We start from the raw sequence: 20,968 nt of genomic DNA, 5'->3' as shown, positions 1-20,968 counted from the left end.
GGAGACTCATACAAGATCTTCTTGGTCGGAAGGTCTCTCGCTATACCGAATCGAATATGCCATGCACAAAAGTGAAAGATTCAGTGATGCGTCGACTAGCTCGTGAGCTCTTACTGCTCTTGCAACTGCTTTGCCGCTGAAAATGTGTTTCACTGTGTTCTCCCCGTACACAAGTTCTAACATCTCTTTCAGGCCCGACCCTTCCATTATATAGCCTATGGCCCCTAAGAAGCTCATTCGTGTATGGAACCCTCCAAGCATTGTTGCAATTTTTTCTGGGGACTGTTTGAGGTCGTCATGAACAATCTTTGTCGCTTTCCAGAAGAGGGGACCTTCAAACGTGACAACGGGAGCTGCACCGAGTCTTCGCGCTTGGTCACTGATGAATATGAGTGTGGAGTAAATACATGACGGATCAGTAGTTTTGTAGTCTATGATAGGTAAAAACAGAACTGAGGATCGTCCATCGTGTTCTCCGACGTCCACTGCCTGCATAAGGCCACTCCGACCAGGTCTTTGGCTTCTAAAATGCCAGCTGTTATGCCAAAGGAGGTCCAGGTTACTTTCAGAGGTTGTACAGTTCTGGAGGGTTTTATACACCATGTCAGCGCCCTCTTTGTTCCTTCGATTGTAGAAGTGGAAGGTTGTGTCTGTGATGTCTTTTAGGGTCTGTGCATTAATTTCCATTCGAGGAATACTGTGCAGTGTCGTTTTCGTTTTGGGACTCACTATTGCAATAATCCCTTGTCCGTGAAATGTGCCTTTACCGTCGATTGTGCAGACATCATGGTCTAAGTTATCTGCTGCAAACTGCAAGAAACTGCCAGAGCTAAGCGTGAAAAGACCAGTCCCGTGACTTGCAGCTGCGTTTCGTTCTTATGGAACGTTGTCTATTAGAAACCGTAATCCGAGGTGGTGGTGGAGCTGAACTGCTACAAACACCTGAAGAGGTGCGAGGTTTGTTCGAGGTAAACAGGCTTGTACTATTGCTTGACCAAGAGCTGCCACTGAAATATTCTCGTTTTCCCCTGGTATTAATTTGCAAAGAAGAATACGCAAGGACTTGGGAAGGTAGCTTAAGCACGTTTCGACATTGTCAAGAGACTTGAAACTTGGATACTCTTCTGATAGAGGAGGTAAGCTTTTAGCTTCACTTTTGATTATTCTAGCAACCGTTTCTATCATGACCATGATATCTACGTCCTCAGATTGGTCTTTAGGAAGCGTACGATGCTCGTTCATCAGCCGTCTCTCTGAATGTCACAATGCTAGCTTTCCCAGGCAAATCCGCGATAAGCACACGATCCCCGTAGCTTTCAAGCAAAAGACTTTGGATGTGCTTCACACTGTAAGCTTCACCGACTCCAAGGAAAAAAATCATATTTTCTGCAACATCACTAAGAATAAAGTGTTGGTCTTCTATAATTTTAAAGTACTCTAGAGACATTTCAAAAGCTTCTCGCTTTTTTGTTGCTGCTGGTCTTCCCGCCTTGGCAGAATAGTTTTCTTCTCCTCTTTGTACCGCTTTGGCATACTTTTGTTTGTCTTAAAGCTCACATAGCATGATTTATGGTAAACTGCATCTGTAGCATGGGGGTCAGAAAGAATGTAATTCATCCTTCCGAGAACAGTCGTCGCCCAATTGTCTTTGCCTCTACTTTCGCATGCCCGCAACACTGAGTGTCCTAAGTTCTGTCGTGGCTGCTTTCACGCACTCGCCGTTGGCCCCCTTTCTTATCGACTTCTCGAACCCCACTTCAGAGTTGCAAAAAATGCCACAGACCATGGTACTTTGGCGGCAATAATCTTTTCGGCATGCTTTATGAACAATCTAACCTGGTTCTGCAGCAATCAGTCTCTGTCTTTGCTTGCTGTCCTCACCGATAGTGCTCCTTTCGCAGTCAGAACAACGGATGTGTCATCATCGCTTGATATGTCCTGCTGACAAAGAATGCAGAGTCTGTTGGAACCACTCATCTTGCACTGGAAGAGAAGAGCAGCTTAGTTTCGGTAAAAATAGGACAGATACCTTGAATCTCGTTTCTATCATGTCTCCCTGCTGTTCAACTTGAACTGTTGAATTTCAACCATTGATAGTACACTTTCAGCTCTCCATGACATGAAAATTTTTCAATTCTGATACAGCAGTAGGGTTCCCAAAGAGCTTTATCTTTCATCAGCACCATTGGCACGGCGAACGTAAATCTCTAAATTAATTCTGAACCTTCGAGATGGCGCGCCATCGCGAAAGACCGTCTCTGAAAACAAGCTGAAAAACTAGATGTCGCACTTGCTTAATGTTGACAAAACGCACCTAATAACCATGAATTCGGGCACCCAGGGAAAATAATGAATTAAACTTGGCTTAGTACTGAAAGAAGAGTTGCCTATACACAAAATTATGCTTGACTTAACAAAAAAATCTTGTACCTTGATTTATCCTGCTACCATGTCAATTGTGTAAGCATCCACGCAGACTGGGGACTATCGGATCCGCTAGATGTTATTCCGTCAGGATAAGTTTTGTCGTCGGCACTGGAACTCTGCAGTGATTAGTCTACCTTGCTTCTCTTACTGAATGTCGAATTAGAACAGGATTATGTTGACGAACCCACGGGCTTGTTGATAACGGCGAGGAATGCGGAATAATGTAATTTCAGTATCTTTCCGTATTTCTTTCTCGATTTTATTTTAATCACCTGATAGGAATACCCCAGAAAATATCTTTCAAACCGCTTTCTACCCCTACCCTGTATTCTTCTCTTTTCTCCTCTCTTTCTCCTGTTCCCCCGTTTTCCGTTGTACTCTTGTTCTATACTGAATTTTATGTCAATTTCGTAATCAGCGTATGTGAAAACGCCAGAAAACTCACTTTAAACTATTTTCTGGGCATGTTCGGCATTTTTCCATTTCCCCCTTTCCTCCCGCATTTCCCCCTTTTCCCCTGTTTTTCGGGTACTTGCCCCACTCGGATTTATGGGGACTTTTAGTACGTTGTACAGAATTTTTTTTTTTTTTTTTTATCATTTTGGTACCATTTTCGTTTTTATAGAAATTTTGTCCTGGTTCGACCCTTTTTTTTTAGCTAAAAGTCCTGGACTATAGCATCCTATCTTATTCAGTTGAATTTGTACAGGCGACCATAATCTACAACAAATGTTGCATGTTTTATCCTTAAATCCCCCACTTTAGTCAAGAAGTTGTTCTATGCTTATGCTTATAATTAAATGTTTTATGCGTAAATCCTCTGCTACCAAGTCCTTTCATGTCATTTCAGCTAAAATCAGTAGAATTATTTCTTTTTTAGACTCCTGAAGTTGATCCAACAATAGCAGGTCTTACAACTGCTTCTCACAATTTTTCAAAGAATGAAGATGACTCTTTCAACAATTTTGAAAATTTTATGGGACACAATGCTGATTTTGATGATGAAGATGAAGATGGACGCGAAAATTCCTTAAATGAATCTCAAAAACCTAGAGGTAAATTCATAGCTTACAGGCAATATTTGTTTTAGTGAATCAAGATTTGGATTTGAAAGCTACATAAAAAAAACTACCGATTATATTTAGCCTATGTATTTCTGCCGCGTTTGTATTTATTGTTGTTATTGTAATTAGTGCCAGGGGATTGAGCTTTGCTCTGTGGCGAGAAAGACAGTTGAATAGCAAAAAAAAATTTAATTTCGTTTTAGTCGCTGTAGAAACTAAAACATTTGGGGTATTGAACGTTTTGGTATTTGTGATCTCATTAGTATGAAAAAGTGTTTCCAAAATTAATTAAGACCCTACAGAAATTTTCCTGGAGTCGTGACCTAACTAGATCGTTTTTCCACACCAGAAACCGAATGATAATCTTATTGCAGTCAATCTTATTAGGGGCCTGAGAAGAGCTCAGTCTCCTGTTATGCAAATTGTTTTAATTTTTCTGCTGCAATGCGTAGTATTTAATACGAAACAAAAGTTTTATATGGGAGAGTAAAATGTTTTGAGGAACCAAAACTAATCAGTGGCCTCTACTTTCGCGTTTCTGTGACCTTGTCAAATAATAAGACAACCTATCCTGGTTAACCTAAGGTAATTCAAAAGGTGTTATGTAACATTATAAAATCTTCTTTTTTTTCAGAAAGCATTATATTTTTTTCTCACTCACATCAGTTGTCGAGATTAAGCAATGGTACTGTTTCTGTTTTAAAAGACTTTGTGTATATTTTGATAAAAAATTAACACACAAAAAAACTGCAAACGTATAGATTTTTTGTTTTAATCCTGGATGTTTTTTTTAGAAAAACAACAGGTTGTATGTTTTAACCTTGCCAGATGCTTTATATTATGCTTGTGTTACTCCAAAAGACATGCATTATTTGACCAAGTTGTGTACATGGCTTAATCTTGAAGGACTTTTTGATGGTATAGTGGTGAAAGTAGTACTACTACTACTAACAACTCACTGCAGTACCAAGCCGTCTGAGGCAACACAGCTATGTACGCTCCTCCTCCACACCAATCTATTCAAAACCTCCCTCTATACCCTTCCAGGAAGTTCCCATTTCCTTTAAACCTTTCTTTATGACATCCTCCCACCCCAATCGCGGACGACCTGCTTTCCGTTTAGCCCAAATGGTTTGCCGGAAAGGACAATCTTTGGCAATCTGTCATCCTTCATCCGCAGGACATGCGCTAGCTATCTCAACCTTTCTCTCATTATAGCCCTAGAAAGTGGGACTAAACCAAACTTTTCGCACAGCCTACTATTTGAAATACGGTCAGTAAGCCGGGTACCCAGAACAATGCCTAGGCAACTTCTCTGGAAAACATCGAGCAAATCTTCAACCGCATTTCCTCCATCGGTGAAATAACGGTTCTAGGCGTTTACCCCCCCCCCCCCCCCGTGGAAAATAAGGCTTTTCAAATTTAAGAATTTTATTTGAGTTTTGTTTTTTTATTTATCTAGGGGGAAAGAATTTTGGGTACTTGTGTATTATGCGCCACTCACTCAAGTTTACGCTGTGTAAAATTCGAGAACACATCTGTTTTTTCGTTAGTTTCTTCGTTACTTTAGAAATTAATTTGGGCTATAGATTTGCATATTAAGGGGGAGGGGGTAAAGTATAGCGGGTCTGCATGCAAAGTATGTTTGGTACAATTATTCTGCATATTAAATAGATAGATAGAGGTGTATTTTAAAGCCAAATATACGGCCATGAACATTGTAAAATAACATAAATGAAAGGCACAAATAACATAAACTTTGATCAGCGATCATCATAAGACACATAAATGAAACACTATACTGACCTAATAATAGTACTTGATACTTGGAAAAACGGTCATTGAAAAAAAAATATTTAACACTTAAATGAAACATTACATTTCCTTTATACTGTTTTTTTTTTTTTTTTTTTTTAGTTGACAGAATTTCCAGATACCTCGCTATCTGGAAACTCTCGCTATCGCTATCATTTTTTTTTTTTTTTTTTTTTTTTTTTTTTTTTTTTTTTTTTTTTTTTAGTTAACAGAATTTACATATACCTCGCTATTCTTCTGCAATTATTTAGTGGCCACACCCAGAAAGAATTGTTTTCTAACTTCCAACTGTCCAAATACTTTATCCCCTCCACTATGTGCAAATATATAGCCCAAATTATATATTTCCCATATATTCTGTCACTTGTCTTTGTCTTGTCTCGCGCTAAGCTGGAAAAAAACTAACGAAGAAACCGGTTTGTTCTCGAGTTTGACATAGCATAAACTAGAGTGAGTTGCCCATTATACACAAGTACCAAAACTCCTTCCCCCTACGGAAATTAAAGTGTTTTTTCCAAGTGTTAAGTGTTTTTTTTTGTGTTTTTTTTTCTAATGACTATTTTAACATCTTCACTGCTCCCCCCGTCTTTACTGATAATACTACCAAGATAAGTGAAGCTGTCCAGCTGATCAATCTTTTCATTACCCGACGTCATCTTCACTTATTCCTAGCCATAGTGACTTGGTCTTCTTAACATTTATGTTGAAACCTACTCTAGCACCCTGAACTCGCAAACCTCTAAAAGTTCATTCATTTTGTTCACACTTTCATCTAGGATGCTTAAATCATCAGCATAGTCTCCCATTGCCTTTTCTGTGCTTCTTAAGACAAAATCCGTCAAAATGATATATATATATATGGGAGATAGAACACAACCCTGTTTAACTCCTGATTTAATATGAAAACAGCTGCTAACCTCATATCCCACCTTAAACGCAGCAGTCTTATTCTCGCACATACCACCGCATCTACAGATGTGTATTTTCTTCTTAAAAGGGGGGGGGGAGGTGATACTGGTCTTGATCGTTGCGACAAGAAATGTTTACGGGCCTTTAGCTTAAATATTCTCTAACATAGTGCATCGTCAAATAATGTATATCAAAAGGAAGCCATATTATTCAGTTATGTGTCCAATTTTTTTTATATAGATTTTATTCGATGAAAACCTCGGAAGCAAAACGTTATTAAATTATTTTCGAATAGCTGATACTATAATTTTTGCTCTCATTTGAAATTGTGAAATTAAAGATAAGCCCTTTCGTATTGGGCTCGACGATAATAACGATATACGCACAATGAATTACGAGAATTTTTTCGAGATTTATTAAGAGAAATAGCTCCGTATGTCTAAAAAAAATTTTGTTATATTCCCAAACGCACTAAAAAGTTAGAAAATTCTTCCTGCTACTCGGAAGATGTTTTCTTTCTTTTCTTTAATTCTGAAAATTAAAATCTGGGGTAGCCATGGCATCAAGAGTTGTTTTATTTTATAAAACGATATTATTTTTTTTAATGTGTTTTTTTTCTATATTTTTTCGATTATCGATTTTTTTTTCTATACAAAAAATGTGGTTCAATACCGCTCTCTAGGGCTATAATGAAAGAAAGGTTGAGGTGGCTAGAGCATGTTGTGCGGATGAAGGATGACAGATTGCCGAAGATTGTTCTTTTTGGCCATCCGTCTAGGGCAAAACGGAAGGCAGCTCGTCCATGTCTGGAGTGGGAAGACGTCATAAGGAAAGATTTAAAGGACATGGGACCTTCGTGGGCGGTTGTAAAAAGGGAGGCTTTGAATAGATTGTTGTGGAGGAGGAGCGTGCGTAGCTGTGTTGGTCTCAGGCGGCTTGGTGCTGCGGTGAGTTGTTAGTAGTAGTAGTAGTAATTTGTTTTTGGAGACAAATGCTTTCATTTTTCAGAACTTATTTTGTCTTTGGTAAGTCTTATTGATTTACACTTATTGAACAGAAAAGTAAATATTTTCATATAAAAGTAAACAATGAACAATTCACATTGTATACAAACGAAATCTTGCTTGTAAAACTCAATGTCGAGACCGCGTCCGCCTCTATTTTAAACAACCAACCGCCACAGCATTACTTAATGTGATTCGGTTGCTTAAGCAGACAAAGCTCAATAAAAATGTTTGAAAGGGGAGCTTCATAAAAGAAGAAAAAGAATCGAAAAGGTTGACACTAATCTTCACTTTGAATAAAATAGCTTTGATATGTTACCCATTGAGTCTTATTGATAGCTGATTTTTTTTAAGTCCCAGATCTTAGTATATGCTGGATTTCTGGTTTCATTTTATGGGCTTGGCTGTCTTTAACTTAATCACTGACTCTTTAACCGTGGCTATAGTAACGGAAGTTTCTAAGGATACGTTAATTGTTGTTAGCGAAAAGATATATCATGTACTGAGTCAAACCAAGTCCACAACTTATCTAGGCAGAAAGCATCGAAGCTGCCTTATTAAATTCGTGTTCTTTGTTTCAAAGAAACAAGATATGCGAAAGCGAACTGTCATTCCTCATCAAGTTTTTCCTATAAAAAGAGCACAAGCTAGTTCTGTCAAAAAGTTTCTTCTAAGGAAACTGAGCGGGGATTAACTTTCGTTATGTAAGTACGTATTTGGGCATTGATAATTCAGTATATTCAAATATATAAAGTCAGTATATTCAAATAGGTCTAAAGAAAACAATTTATAGACAATTTAATAAAGGGTTGCAAATAAAGGGTGATAACTTGTATAGCATTAGGCGCGGAATGATGCTTTGGTTTTGGTCAAATGCAGAGAATTGAAGGTCTACTTGCACAACTTAATGTTTAATCCACCTGGGCCTATGTTGCTAATCTTGTTCTTCTATTTCAGCAAACGTGGGGTTTTCAGCTTAGACTATTTAGCCCTTTTCCCTTTGACTCACTCCGTGAGTTGAAATAAGCTACTGCAAAGGTTGCTCCTTATTTATCTTGAATCTTCTTCTTCTTCTTCTATTTAACAGCAAGCGGGCTTTTCAGTAAAACTATTTAGCCCTTTTCCTTTTGCTTCACTCTGTGGGCTACAGAGCTACTGGCTTGATTGCCTCATATTTATTATATATATACAGATATCTTTCAGTAGATCTTTCAACTCTAGTAGTTCAAATATAAGATGATAGATGTCGATTTCTATGCTCTATTTGCAGGTATAGTTGGTTAGGCTCTTGGCTGATAGTGGGATTTTGTGGTGTTTGAAGTATTTTAACAGTTTAGAAAGCAAGGTATATTGCGCAGACGTCAGCATATTACATTCAAATAGGCAATGGTCAAATGTTTCATTATTCATATTACAATGCCTGCAAAGAGGGGACAGGGGAATTGAACCACTTGAATTAGAAAGCTTATATGAGAATGCAAGGAAATTTAGTCCATTTGTTCCAGAACGAATTCTATGATAAATTTTAGAAAGATACTTATTGGGAAAGGGGGAAAGGATAGGATTAATCTTATTAAAATTAATATCTGATAGCCTCCATCGGTAAATATCTCTAATTGGGATTGGTCTCCCACTTGGCTGGTCAATATTTATAGCATTTTTTGCTATTTCATCAACCTGATGATTACCACTTATGCCAGAGTGGCTAGGAATGTACTGAAAGTAAGTTTTTATGCCACTTGAAGCAAGATTATCAATAAAACTGTGACAATGATAAGTGTCAATGTCCAACTTATATTGAGGAGCTGAGGCCATCAACTCAAGGCTTGATAAAGAGTCGGAATAGATGATAATATTATTTGAATTTTCAATCAAATATTGGTTTTGCTTAAGGTGTTCTAATGCCATAATTATGGCATTTAACTCAGTAGACATTATACATAAATTATTAAATAATCTCTCTCCCATTGCAATTTTCAGGTGACGAAGGAAAACACCACTTGCAACCTTCTCATTCATTTTTGACCCGTCAACAAATATTTGGAAGTGATTTTTATAGGTAATTGTATTAAGTTCTGAAAATTTTTTATGGACAAAAGCAATGGGTGTTAAATCTTTATTCCATTTTGAAAATTCAGTATTTATTATGGTAAATGACCAATTCCATGGAGGGAATTGGGGGAAAGTAGGTGCAATAGACTTTGCTGGTACAGGGAACTTCTTTTGAATATTGGCATACTCATCTGCAATACCTCTATACATGGCTGGATTTCTTAACCAATTATGTAATGTGTGTGAGCTATTTGATTCAATTTTTGTAAGATGTTTTATCAAGAGAAAGCTACGTCTCTCCCTTATTGTTGTTAATCCACTCTCCATAAGCAGAAACTTGGTGCTTGTGGGTTTCCTAAGACCAAATATGAGATGTATTATATCATTTTGTGTTGTTTCAATTTTTTGCATCTGGGTCTTTGCACATGCACCATAGACAATGAGCCCATAGTCAATATGGGGTCTTATATGTGATTTATAAATCTGCTTAGATATCTTGCAGTAAATCTTCTTCTTCTTCTAATTCACAGCAGACGGGCTATTCAGTTAGTACTATTTAGCTTTTTTCTCTTTGCTTCACTCTGTGGGCTGCAGAGCTACTGGCTTGGTCGTCTCTTATTTATTAGATATTCTCAGATATTTTCAGAGATTTTATAGATATTTTCAGATATCTTTCAGTAGATTTTTTGACTCAAGGAGTTCAAATATAAGATGATAGATATTGATTTCTGTGCTCTGTGTGCAGGTATAGTTGGCTAGGCTCTTGGCTGATAGTGAGATTTTGTGGTGTTTGAGGCATTTTAACAGTTTACAAAGCAAGGTATGTTTTGCAGACGTCAGCATATTACATTCAAATAGGCAATGGTCAATTGTTTCATTATTCATATTACAATGCCTACATAGAGGGGACAGGGGAATTGAACCACTTGAATTAGAAAACTTATATGAGAATGCAAGGAAATTTAGTCCATTTGTTCCAGAACGAATTCTATGATAAATTTTAGAAAGATACTTATTGGTAAAGGGGGAAAGGATAGGGTTACTCTTATTAAAATTAATATCTGATAGCCTCCATCGGTAAATATCTCTAATTGGGATTGGTCTCCCACTTGGCTGGTCAATATTTATAGCAGTTTTTGATATTTCATCAGCCTGACGATTAACATTTATGCCAATGTGTCAATAGATATAATAAAAATATGTTCTTGTGAAACTTGCAACATGACTATCTATAGTACTGAAACGGCGATAGGCGTCAATTTCCAACCTCTACTAAGGATCTGATATTAGCAACTCAAACTTTGACAAAGCGTTGGAGTATATGATATTATTATTTGAATCTACAATAAAAGTTTGATTTTCCTTAATGTGTTCTAATGCCATGATTATGGCATTTAACTCAGCAGACATTATAGATCTTTAGATCTATAGATCTCTATAAATCTTTTTCTTTTCAAAAGATAAGCTTCTTCTTCCTCTCTGAAACTTATTTATGAGTGTCATTCTGTATTTTCTACGTGCAATTCTTGAAACACTGCTATTTGATAATATCCCAATTGACACATAATCCTAATTCATTAATTTTACCTAATACTAAACTGAGTTTACTATTTTTAGAAGGTGTCCGTGGAAGACGGGGCTTTTTTGAGTCAAGGCCTGAAGATCTAGCTGATATCCTTCAGTCTATTAAGAATGGTACAAGTTGTAATCTCCTAAGTAAAAAGTATGGTATAAGTGTAGCAACTATTCGAAAATATGCCATTGCACATGGTGCGCCCAAAGGAAGGTAAGGATAAATAATATATATCATTAATAATTTAAGCCAATGTGTCTAAACTCATGGATCTTTCAAAGACCTTTGGCTTTTAGAAATTTGCTAGGCGATTTCTGTATTCCTAGACGAATCAAATCACATCTTTGTTTTAAAATACAAGTTTTCTCTAGATACATTTCCTTATCGATATTGCTAACAGTTGCTAACAGAAAAGGAAAAGATATTTAGTCAGGTACTTATGCAAGGTCTATTTACAAAATCATTATACTGAGTATTAGAGTATCTAAGTAAAGAGTCATGTGCCTTAAATGTTCTTTTTTCTTCCGGCCACTTCCGTCCCCTTCGTGTGGAAGGGAACCCCTTCAAGATGTGGTCTTAGAAACTCCAGAGGAGGCTCATTTGATTGAAAATCGAAACTTCTAGTGCCCCTTTCAAGACTCGAAAGTGATTGGAGGGCAACCAGCCCCCCTCTATTGCCCTTTTTTGCTGTCTCCTCTCCTGTAGCCATTCAAGATATCTGTTCAAAATTTTGAGAGACTTATCTAGTTCAGAATAGTCGAAATGTCCAATAAAAATATTTATTAATGTCATGACCCTTACATCCCCTGGAGTAAGTTATAAATAATGCGAATTCTTTACACAATTACAAATAGGTTTTATAATGGAACAATGGGTGCTTATTTGTTGTTGTTTCTGTGAATAACTCAAAGCTTTCAGGGATCGATTTGAGGGTCAAAAGGTTCACACAATTGTTGTGAAAGGGTTTAAAGGGTACAAAAACGGGCCAGAATTTTTTTTTTTTTTTTTTTTTTTACCTTGATCATTTTTAAACTTCAACCTGAATTCCTTGGGCCAACATAAACGTAGTGTTCAAAAGAAAACTTGGGCCAACCCTCCCCCCCCCAGGATTGAAGCCTAAAAAGGACTAAAAAACTTTCTGATCGGCTCGAAACATATCCATGCGTCCCTGAGCTAAGGGGACCTCGATGCAGAAGGAAAAAAATATTGGTTTCCCTCGAAAAGGGCCCGAAAACTTTTTTCTTTTCAGCCACCTCAAATGGAGGGGGTGGTCGTATAGACTTGGGATAAGACACAATCGATTGGACATTAAAATTTCTAGTGCCATTTTAAAGACTTAAATTGATTTGAATTTAACCAGCTTCCCTCCCGTGCCCTTTTTTGCTATCCATCCCACCCTCCCCTTCCAAACCCCGTGATATTGAGATAAAAATTTTATGTTGTCATTTTGTTGAGAAACGCCGCTAGGTCTGACAAGTATGCCTCTATGGTCGGGTCATCCCCACAGCCCCATGGGCAATGGCCAAAATTATTGTACATTGCCTGTTGTCCACTGATAGGTTTTAGTAAAAAATGCGACCATCGTTCGGGATCGTTCGCTAAGCCAAGATACCCATTGTATCCAAGAGTATACTCTAAAAATTACACGCTTACCTGAGTAAATCGAAAGACGATATATGCGCCCGAGTTTTCAAATTAAAATCTAGCTAGCTCCAAGTGAAACTTTCAGCTAGTGTTGGGTGGCAGGTGGTGTCAATTGGGACTCAGATTTTGAGTTGAGGAAGGGGAGAAGTAATTCGAAAGGCGCTATGCGTATACAGGCTATCAAAGTATCATATCTGCAATATCTCGGAAATGATGGAGGGGGGGGGGCTGAAACTTCCTGCTCTAAAAAATGCTGATATCCTATTATTTCCTTTGTTTTTTATCTAATTAGCCTGTTTTTGTTGTTTCTTTCGTCCCATCCCATTCTAAATTTGACCTGTCTAAAATAAATTCCTGTTTACATTTCTGACATGCAATAATATTAAACTATATATTAGTTGCAGCAGTTTTGACAAAAAAAAAACTTGGCGCAACAAGTTGTCTTCATGCAACGGCAAATGTAATCTAAAACAAATTTAAAATATGATTTATTTTCTTAAGGTCCATGATTTGAAACTAAAGAGCTTCAGATTCTAATAATTTTAGATTTGCCAGTATTTCAATTTTGTTTCGCAGAATCAAATATTGTAAACTATTTTTTAACTAGGTTTGACTCCTTTTTCGCACAAGCAGATAGTTTCGCATCCAGGAGGCCGAGCCCCCCTAGCCCCCTTAAATATTTGCCTAAGTTTCATTTGACAGATTTCTAGATTCAAAATTTTATATTGGCAACAGTGCAGTCTATGCACCTCTTCTGAATTAAAGACTCCAATAGCAAAATTCTGAATGAAACTGTACAATAACAAAACTCTTATGTCATTACGTTCAGGAAAGTTTTGTTCGTTTGATTTTTAAAGTCGCTTAAATTCCCACACCTTAACAGCCCTTCTTCCCTCCCCATAGTGCCTGTGTATGGACCTTGGCTATAAACATAGGTTTATTGATTATTATTTTATTTATTTTTTATTCAAGTTGGCATTATTTGGTATTATGTCTTTAATGAGAAATAAGTACAAAAAGAATTCCGACCACCAAAATTAGCAACTTTTGCGTTTATCTTAGGGATTAGGACATTCCAGGTGCTAGAAGGGGGAGGGGATGGGATGCAGTTAAACTGAAAGTGACTGAAAATTGACTGAAAATCTAATAAATGAGAATTTTCTAAATGTAGCCTAATGAAGTACAAATTTGATAATTATACTGATTATTTCATAAGATGGGATAAATATCTTATGCTATATACAAGAGCTTACGGATTTTGTTGGTTTGGAGTATTTTTTAATTGTTTTTTTTTTTTGGAGTGAAGCATCAGCAGATGGTTTATAATGCTAATATGAAAAAATAATGTTCAGAATGTCAAGAAATAATGACAATAAGCATTAGTGGTCTTTTTTGAATTGATGATGCCATACAGGGGCGGGGGGGAGGGTGCCCCGGTCGTGGTATATATCCTTTATTAGTATATTTAAATTTCATTTCTTTGACTTTTTAGGAACGGGAGACAGAAACAAGTTGAAAAACGCTTAACTGAAGAAGATCGAGAGGCGATCCTTCGGTCAGTGAAACAAGGAGTTCGATATGTACAGTTGGCTGAAATGTATGGTGTCAGCACTACGGCCATCTCAAACTTCTGTAAAATCCACGGATGCGTTAGCCGACGGGGGAGGACAAGATTGTTTCCAAGTGAGCCATGCATCACAGCAGATACTGAAGATGGCCAAAATCCAGATTCAGAGAATTTGCTACCAGATTCAGAATTAGGTCAGCAATACTCAGCAAACGGATCTGATTCAGAAAATATGCAGCCTGAATTCTCATCTGATGATGGAATGACAAGAATAAGAAATGAAAATGGACCTAACATATGTGAAACCATGCAGTATTAAGGGATGAATTTAAATATCATGACTGGACGGGTTTTTGAGCCTCGCACCGTCTCAGTGATATGAGGATGATTTAATTAGTCGTACAATTAATGATTTTAATGATTCGTATACAAGTTTTAGAATAGTCGCATAGTATTAGCTAGTTAATTGTAGGATAGAAAAATTTGTATATAAAAAATTTACAATGTGCTATAGTGAGGCATGTTTCTAATTTTATCAAGTTCATTGCCTCTTTTGGAGCAAGTCGCTACAGACATTAGATCGAATGTTTCGGATCAAAAGTATTAGATTCATTTATATTTTATCTTGCACCTGAGATTTCTTTTCCTTTCTTGTTTTGTATTTGGCATTGAGATTGATTGTTATCTTTATTTGTATGAGTGGCTCCGTCGTCAAGTCAATTCTCTCAATAAAATAAACAGTGACAAATGGAAAAGAGGATATGTTGCTGGTTTCGATTATGATTCACTAATATTTTTGGTTCCTTGTAGTTTAGTCTATTGCCTTCGAAAAAAAAGCGCTTTATACTCAATTGTGGAATCATTTCTAATCATTTTGGGGCATTATTCCTTGTTCTTAAAAAAATTTCCTTGCGGACGGGGAAGTCAAAGGGTTAATAGAGTTTTCACACTAAAACAAAAAATATTTAGAAAGGAGTTAATATCTTTGGCTACTGAACGGCTCAAATGTCTGCCGCAATTAATTGCTGTTATGTTTATTTGTCAGACAAAAAAAAATACTCAAGTGATTAATATCTGGATTAAAATCCAAATAAGTTGTTCTTTTACCAGTGTCATAAGTTCTCTTTTGTTTTGAATGGTTGTTTGAATGATAATTTAAATTATATGATTAGCTATTCATTTTTGAGCCTCATTTTATAATTGACAAAAAAAAATCTGAAACATTTGTTTGTAAACATAAAATTTGAAATTAAACATGTTGCTATGCTGGAACTAGGGGGGGGGGGAGCGTTTTATCCACTAAGCCTCTTGTTTTTTTTTGTTACTTCGCTTGATTTCCTTGTGTTCTGAAAGGCCATATCTAGCGCTAAGAAAAAGATTTTGTCTCCAAAAAATCGACGGCAAATTTTTTCTACATTTAAATTTAAATTAGATAACTTGGAAAAATATGCGAGTTTTCTACTCCATTTTAGACTTTGTTTTGATTTTGTTTCATCTCTTGTTTTTCATTACCTCAAAAATCATTTTGTGATAGGTTGATGTGTGCCATATCGAAGAAAATATTTCTTTTTGAGCTTGCAATTATTCGATTATACTTATTACCTTTTTTAGCAGAATCATAGTTTAATGGTTATGGATAAACTCTTTTTTTTCTTTTTTTTTTGTAGAAGTTTGTTACAGGTGCACACAATTTCAACTTTTGGAAGAGGGATCAATGCAGAGCCGTTCAAAGGGGGACACCGGGGCAGCTGCCCCGGGTTCCATGGCTGGGGTTTGTCCACTTTGATCCTGTTTTTTACTTTTATTTTGTTTTTTGTTGTTTTTTTTTGTGCTTATATTGAGGCGGGAAGGTATGCTCTTATTGATTTTCCCCCAGGCACCACCAACCCTAGAAACGGCTGTGGGTCAATGCATTAAAAAGTGTATTTATGGGCCAAAATTTTCTTGGGAAGAAATACAAGACTCCTTGGGCCGCTCTTTTTGAGAAGCCTGCCCTTGAACAGATGAAGTTGCACCGTTCACTTCTCCTCATCCTCGAAATCGTCGGTATAAATCTGGTTTTGATGCATGAGAATATGTAATATTAAGTGTATAAAAAGATACTTAAATTACTAAATAAGTTCATTTCCTGCCTTTGTTGATCTCAATTCTTTCTTTCTTCTTTTTCTGAATAGGCAAATCGATTTAACGTTCTGGTATTGCCATCATCGGAATTATCACGAGTGATGTGTATGACTGCCAGTAAGTTTCATTAGAATGTCTTTTTATTCGGGATTAATTTCTAAAACAAATTTTAAGATTCTATCAGTACTTTAGTATTTACTCAGAAGATGTCTCATTTGCTCTTGACTGTGAGGTAGATGCTTTCTGCAAAGCTAAGATATGTCAAATCACGAATTATGTTCCTAAATTATTATAACTTACAAATCTTTGTAAGAAAAAAAAAGAGTTTCATATTTAGTGTAGACCCTAGTGATTGAAAGATTCTATACTGGTTGGAAACCACTCGTTTGTCCAAAAATGTCAAATCCAATTTCTTTTTCTTCTGCAAATTGTTAAAGAATTACGGTTTCATGCTTCCTGGGCTTTGGTTCTGTAAAAAATTCTTGGAAATTGCTTTCATTCAAACGAATATTTATTTTGTTCGTTTTTCTTTTTTTCGGACACAAATCATACCTTTAAATGTCAGAGGAAGCTGTATTTCTCATGCTTGCCACCTCTGAATATTTATTTAGGGAAAAATCCAATTTTTATTCTGTCCATATGAGACAAGGTGGGGAACTGATTTGTTTCTTTTTCAAATTAATTGAAAAAATAGTAAATATATGTTCTTAATTGCATATTTGAAGGATGAATGTAAGTGGATATATGCTTTTTAGATTGACTACATTTTTGTCGAAGTAAGGAGCTAAAATTCAAATGTCCAAAAAGCGATATGTTACCCTAGTTTTAAACAGTTAAATTTCAATCAAGGAGGGCTGGTTAAATAGATGTAAAAATTAGAAAATTTCTGGCTGAAAATTGAAATAGGAATTGCTTAAATATAATTTAAAAGAATATAGACGTATAAAAGCCCTTAATCTGTTACAAATGCAGCTGGTAAATATATGACCTTGTAGGATTTGCCCATCTACTTCTGTTGTTTGGGCATATTGTGAAAGTCGACCTATATGTATTTTTGGCTTTTTTCTGAAACATTTTTGATTTTATGTATTTTAAGGCATGATCTAAGGTTTATTTTCTCAATAGTATCCTTCATTTAGAAGCCCCTCTATTCTGACTATGATTATGCCAAAGTTAGGAAATATATATTAAAAATTTTTCATGTAAAAAAGAAACTAATCTATTTCATCCCGGGATGCTTTTTCTAGACTTTACTTTTAAATGGTAAAAAATATTAGCTATTTTTTAGCAGAAAAAAAAAACAGATTTGTATCCTAAAAGATTTAAATGTATGTGTCATAATGTCAAGTTCATCTGTAGCAGCAAATTTCTTTATTGTTTGTACTTAGCCCAATTGATTAGCTTTGAATTTAATAATCTAAATAATATAAATGACTTACATTTGTTATTGTATACTTCGCGTAAAACTTGCTCCAAAAACACTTACCGTAGTGGATATGAACAAAAGTTTTAAAATCCTACTAAGATTGTGCGGTGACCATTTAAATCTTGGATGAATAGGAATAGCTATAAAGTGGACGAACATTTCCAGAGACTAGATTGGTAGAGAATACTTGGTGCTATCCCTAATATTAATGGGGAGTTTAGTATTGAAAAGACACAAGACAAAATCTATTGCCAAAATACTAGTTCTCGTAATTCAGTCACTGATGTGTAAACTAGTGTTGATTATAATGCTTTATAACAAATTAAAACGACTCTTAGGTAATTTGAGCCCAAAATTGTCTTGCTTTTAGCAACACTTAGGTTAGCGTCAATTATAAAAGTATTTTCAGACTAAATGGGTAAAATGAAGTTAATATAACCAATTCTTCTTAAAATACGGGGCAGCCATAAAAAAAGTGAGACCACGCCAGTCACCTACCCGAATCTCACGATTTTTCTAAGTTTCAACAACAAAAAAGGTTCCCAAAATTCACTTGTTCTCAACTGGTTAACATATTTGCCCCCCATGTCGAACGTGGAATGCGTTATGGCCAGAAGGTGCATTACTATTAAGAAGAGGCCTCTTTCAGATATCTGTTGTTTGTTTTTTCCTTACCAAGATCACACCATTATTATCTTGAAGGTCTCTCTTTTTGATATCTTGTTGTTGTTGTTTTTGCCGAGAGGAGCCATGTTTAACCTCCGAAAAAAGTAGTAGCTGAAAATCGGTAGTATTAAGGGTTCCTAAAGCACTTCAAAATCATTTGAATGTTTACTCTATGCTAAAATATCCGTCTTTTCCAAAAAGTGATCTATTTCAAACATGGATTCAATCATATAAAATCTAAACAATTTACCCAAACAATTGTTACTCGTAGCAATGGTAAAAAAAATATCCTCCCTAGCGAAATCCCTGTACAGTCTAATGGCAATCCTTAACTTAGACTATGCGCCGTAGCGCCCCTCAAATTTATTTTGGTTGTCTCTTTTTTTCAATGCTATGCTGCTACTATTATAAATCCATTGCAGTGCTTACTCGCCTGGCGCCGACTTACTGGCTAGTATTCAGCGCTATGAGTAGTGAGTAAAATCTAGAAAATTCAACAGTTCGATGGATTGAAGATTGAAAACAGATTGGAATGGTATATAAATGGCAGTTTTAGGATAGGCTTGAATATTATACTAAGTATTTACTACTGAAAAAACAACTCGAAATACTTAGTAACGTAATTCTACCAAGCTGGGGTCTGTATCTGTAATTCATTCAATCTGTTACATCGTATCTTACTTGGTTCTGAAGATGCTTAGAAGTTCCTGTTTTGTTATTGACTTAAGTATGTAATATCTGTTTGTCACTTCCAGAGATTGCTGGAAATTCGAGGTTTTGATATCAAAATTGTATGTGGCTTCAGAATTACTGCCCAAGACCCAAAAACCTTTTTTATTTTATTTTCTAAAATATATTTAGTGTTACATAAGGAGTTTTGAATCGTTAAAACTGAGCCTGTAAAACCATTGAAACTAAATATTAAGGAAGAAACTAAACGGCAAACGGATTTTAAATTATGCTCTGGAATAAGTTTTAAGGCTCTGGAAACTTATACTCTCCCCCCCCTTAAAGATGAACAAATATTGTACGCAAAATTGCTTAACACTGAAAAAAAAAATGATTCTTTTCTGGTAAAAAGCTTTTTCAAACTTCCAAACATCCCTTGTAGCTGATTACGTAGGTTCGCCCTTGACAGTGCACAGTTATAACTGAAAGGACTTAAATATTCAATTTATGAAAAATTAAAGGTAGAATTTTACCTTTTAGACTATAAGATTTATGTATAATCAGGGTCGTACCCAGGCTTTTGAATTGGGGGGGGGCGGGGTTCAACAGTTGAAAATGTTTTGTCTCATCAGTCCTTAAACGACCGGAAAGTGTGTATTGTTGACTTTTCAAAGGACATAAGTTCAATTTTGGACTTCCCCTGGTCATGGCCTTCCTTAAGAGTAAGCTTGTTTTAAGTTTAGAGCTATGCAAGTGATTAGAGCAGCGTACTATTAATTTCGTGTTTGTATTTAGTAAAAAATTAATTCTTTCTTTTTTAATGTATACTCATACTTAATTTTTGGCTTGTTTTTCTACCTCTTTGTGTATTAAATATTTCTGAATGATTTTTATGTGTTTCTTTATTCAAGCATTAGGAACATGGTATTTATCCCTTAAACACATGCACCAAACTTGCCAATTTTGACGATTATTTAGCTTACAGGACTATATCCTGTTGAATCCAGAGATTCCAGTGTGCTGACTAAATGGATAGTATGAACATTTAGTCTTGCAGGATTTGTGTGAATGGATGTAATTTTCAGGGTTTTTATAAGGAGTTATTTTTTGATCATGTGGTAATCTATCCTGTAAACAAAAACGAATCCATTGTTCGTAAATGTTGCTATTTTTGCAGCGAGATCAGAAGGCAATACCTCAAAAATAAGTGGAACGTATCATGGTAGCTTCTCATTAATGTTGCGTTCAAGATATTGCTGTAGTCAGAGGGGGGGGGGGCAGAAGGGGCCAACTGCCTGTGAACATAGCACATGAATTTAAAAGTGGCTCTCACGTAGTGGGGTAAGAAAAGAGGTTTTTACTTAGTCTTGCCACCTCACTGAGATCTTTGGGCAGTTTCTTTACTTCTTTTTTTCTAATCCGAAATTGTCACCAAACGTTATCCGAACTATAACAAGATAACCTCCACCAGAACCACGAATTGGATTAAATAAATTTAATCGCTACCGGAAAGAGTCAAGAGGGCTATGTGACCCAGCCCTTAAGTTGGTCAGAGTTGCAGTTTTATAATATTTTTATCACTTTAACTAATAGGGACCTCATTAGAAAATATTGATTTTTAAAAATCTATAAGGGGCCAGCAAGTTAAATGGCAATTGTTAAAATATGAAAGGGATCACGCGTTTCTATTATGCAGTTTTGGACATCTTCAACATTTAACGTGTTACCACAAAGTCAATTTTCAAGTTTAGATAAGTCTAACTGAATATCTTACTTTTCTTCTGGTATGAATTTTCATTCTGATTTTAAGTTGGTTTAAGCAAGCCCTACACACATGGGCGTTGGGAGGGGGGCAGCTGCCCCCCCCCCCCCTAGACCTTCAAATTTACATTAGATATGGCTGAAAAAGCAGATGGTTGGAAAAGCAGTTGATAAAAGCCCCTCCATCACACTATCGACTGCCCCCCCTCTAGACAATATGCTGCCTACACAGTGTGTATTTGGTAAGAAAGCTAAACACATACCACT

The 20,968-nt window shown here is 36.1% G+C and overlaps 1 protein-coding gene across 1 annotated transcript in view; it reads left to right on the top strand.

The window, feature by feature from the left end:
* LOC148955251 (uncharacterized) overlaps positions 1-18,909 on the top strand; it is a 47,435-nt gene extending 28,526 nt beyond the window's left edge. The window contains exons 3-5 of the mRNA XM_089101183.1: positions 3,308-3,482; positions 10,889-11,057; positions 13,981-18,909. Coding sequence (XP_088957309.1) covers positions 3,308-3,482; positions 10,889-11,057; positions 13,981-14,374 — 738 coding nt within the window. The 3' untranslated portion in view covers positions 14,375-18,909. The remainder of the gene's footprint in view (positions 1-3,307; positions 3,483-10,888; positions 11,058-13,980) is intronic.
* Positions 18,910-20,968: the final 2,059 nt, after the last annotated feature.

The sequence above is a fragment of the Artemia sp. Qi Xiang Cuo genome, chromosome 2, assembly GCF_049724085.1.
Source record: "Artemia sp. Qi Xiang Cuo chromosome 2, ASM4972408v1, whole genome shotgun sequence".
In the NCBI taxonomy this organism is placed as follows: domain Eukaryota; kingdom Metazoa; phylum Arthropoda; class Branchiopoda; order Anostraca; family Artemiidae; genus Artemia; species Artemia sp. Qi Xiang Cuo.
This window is presented reverse-complemented; position numbering and strand designations above follow the sequence as displayed.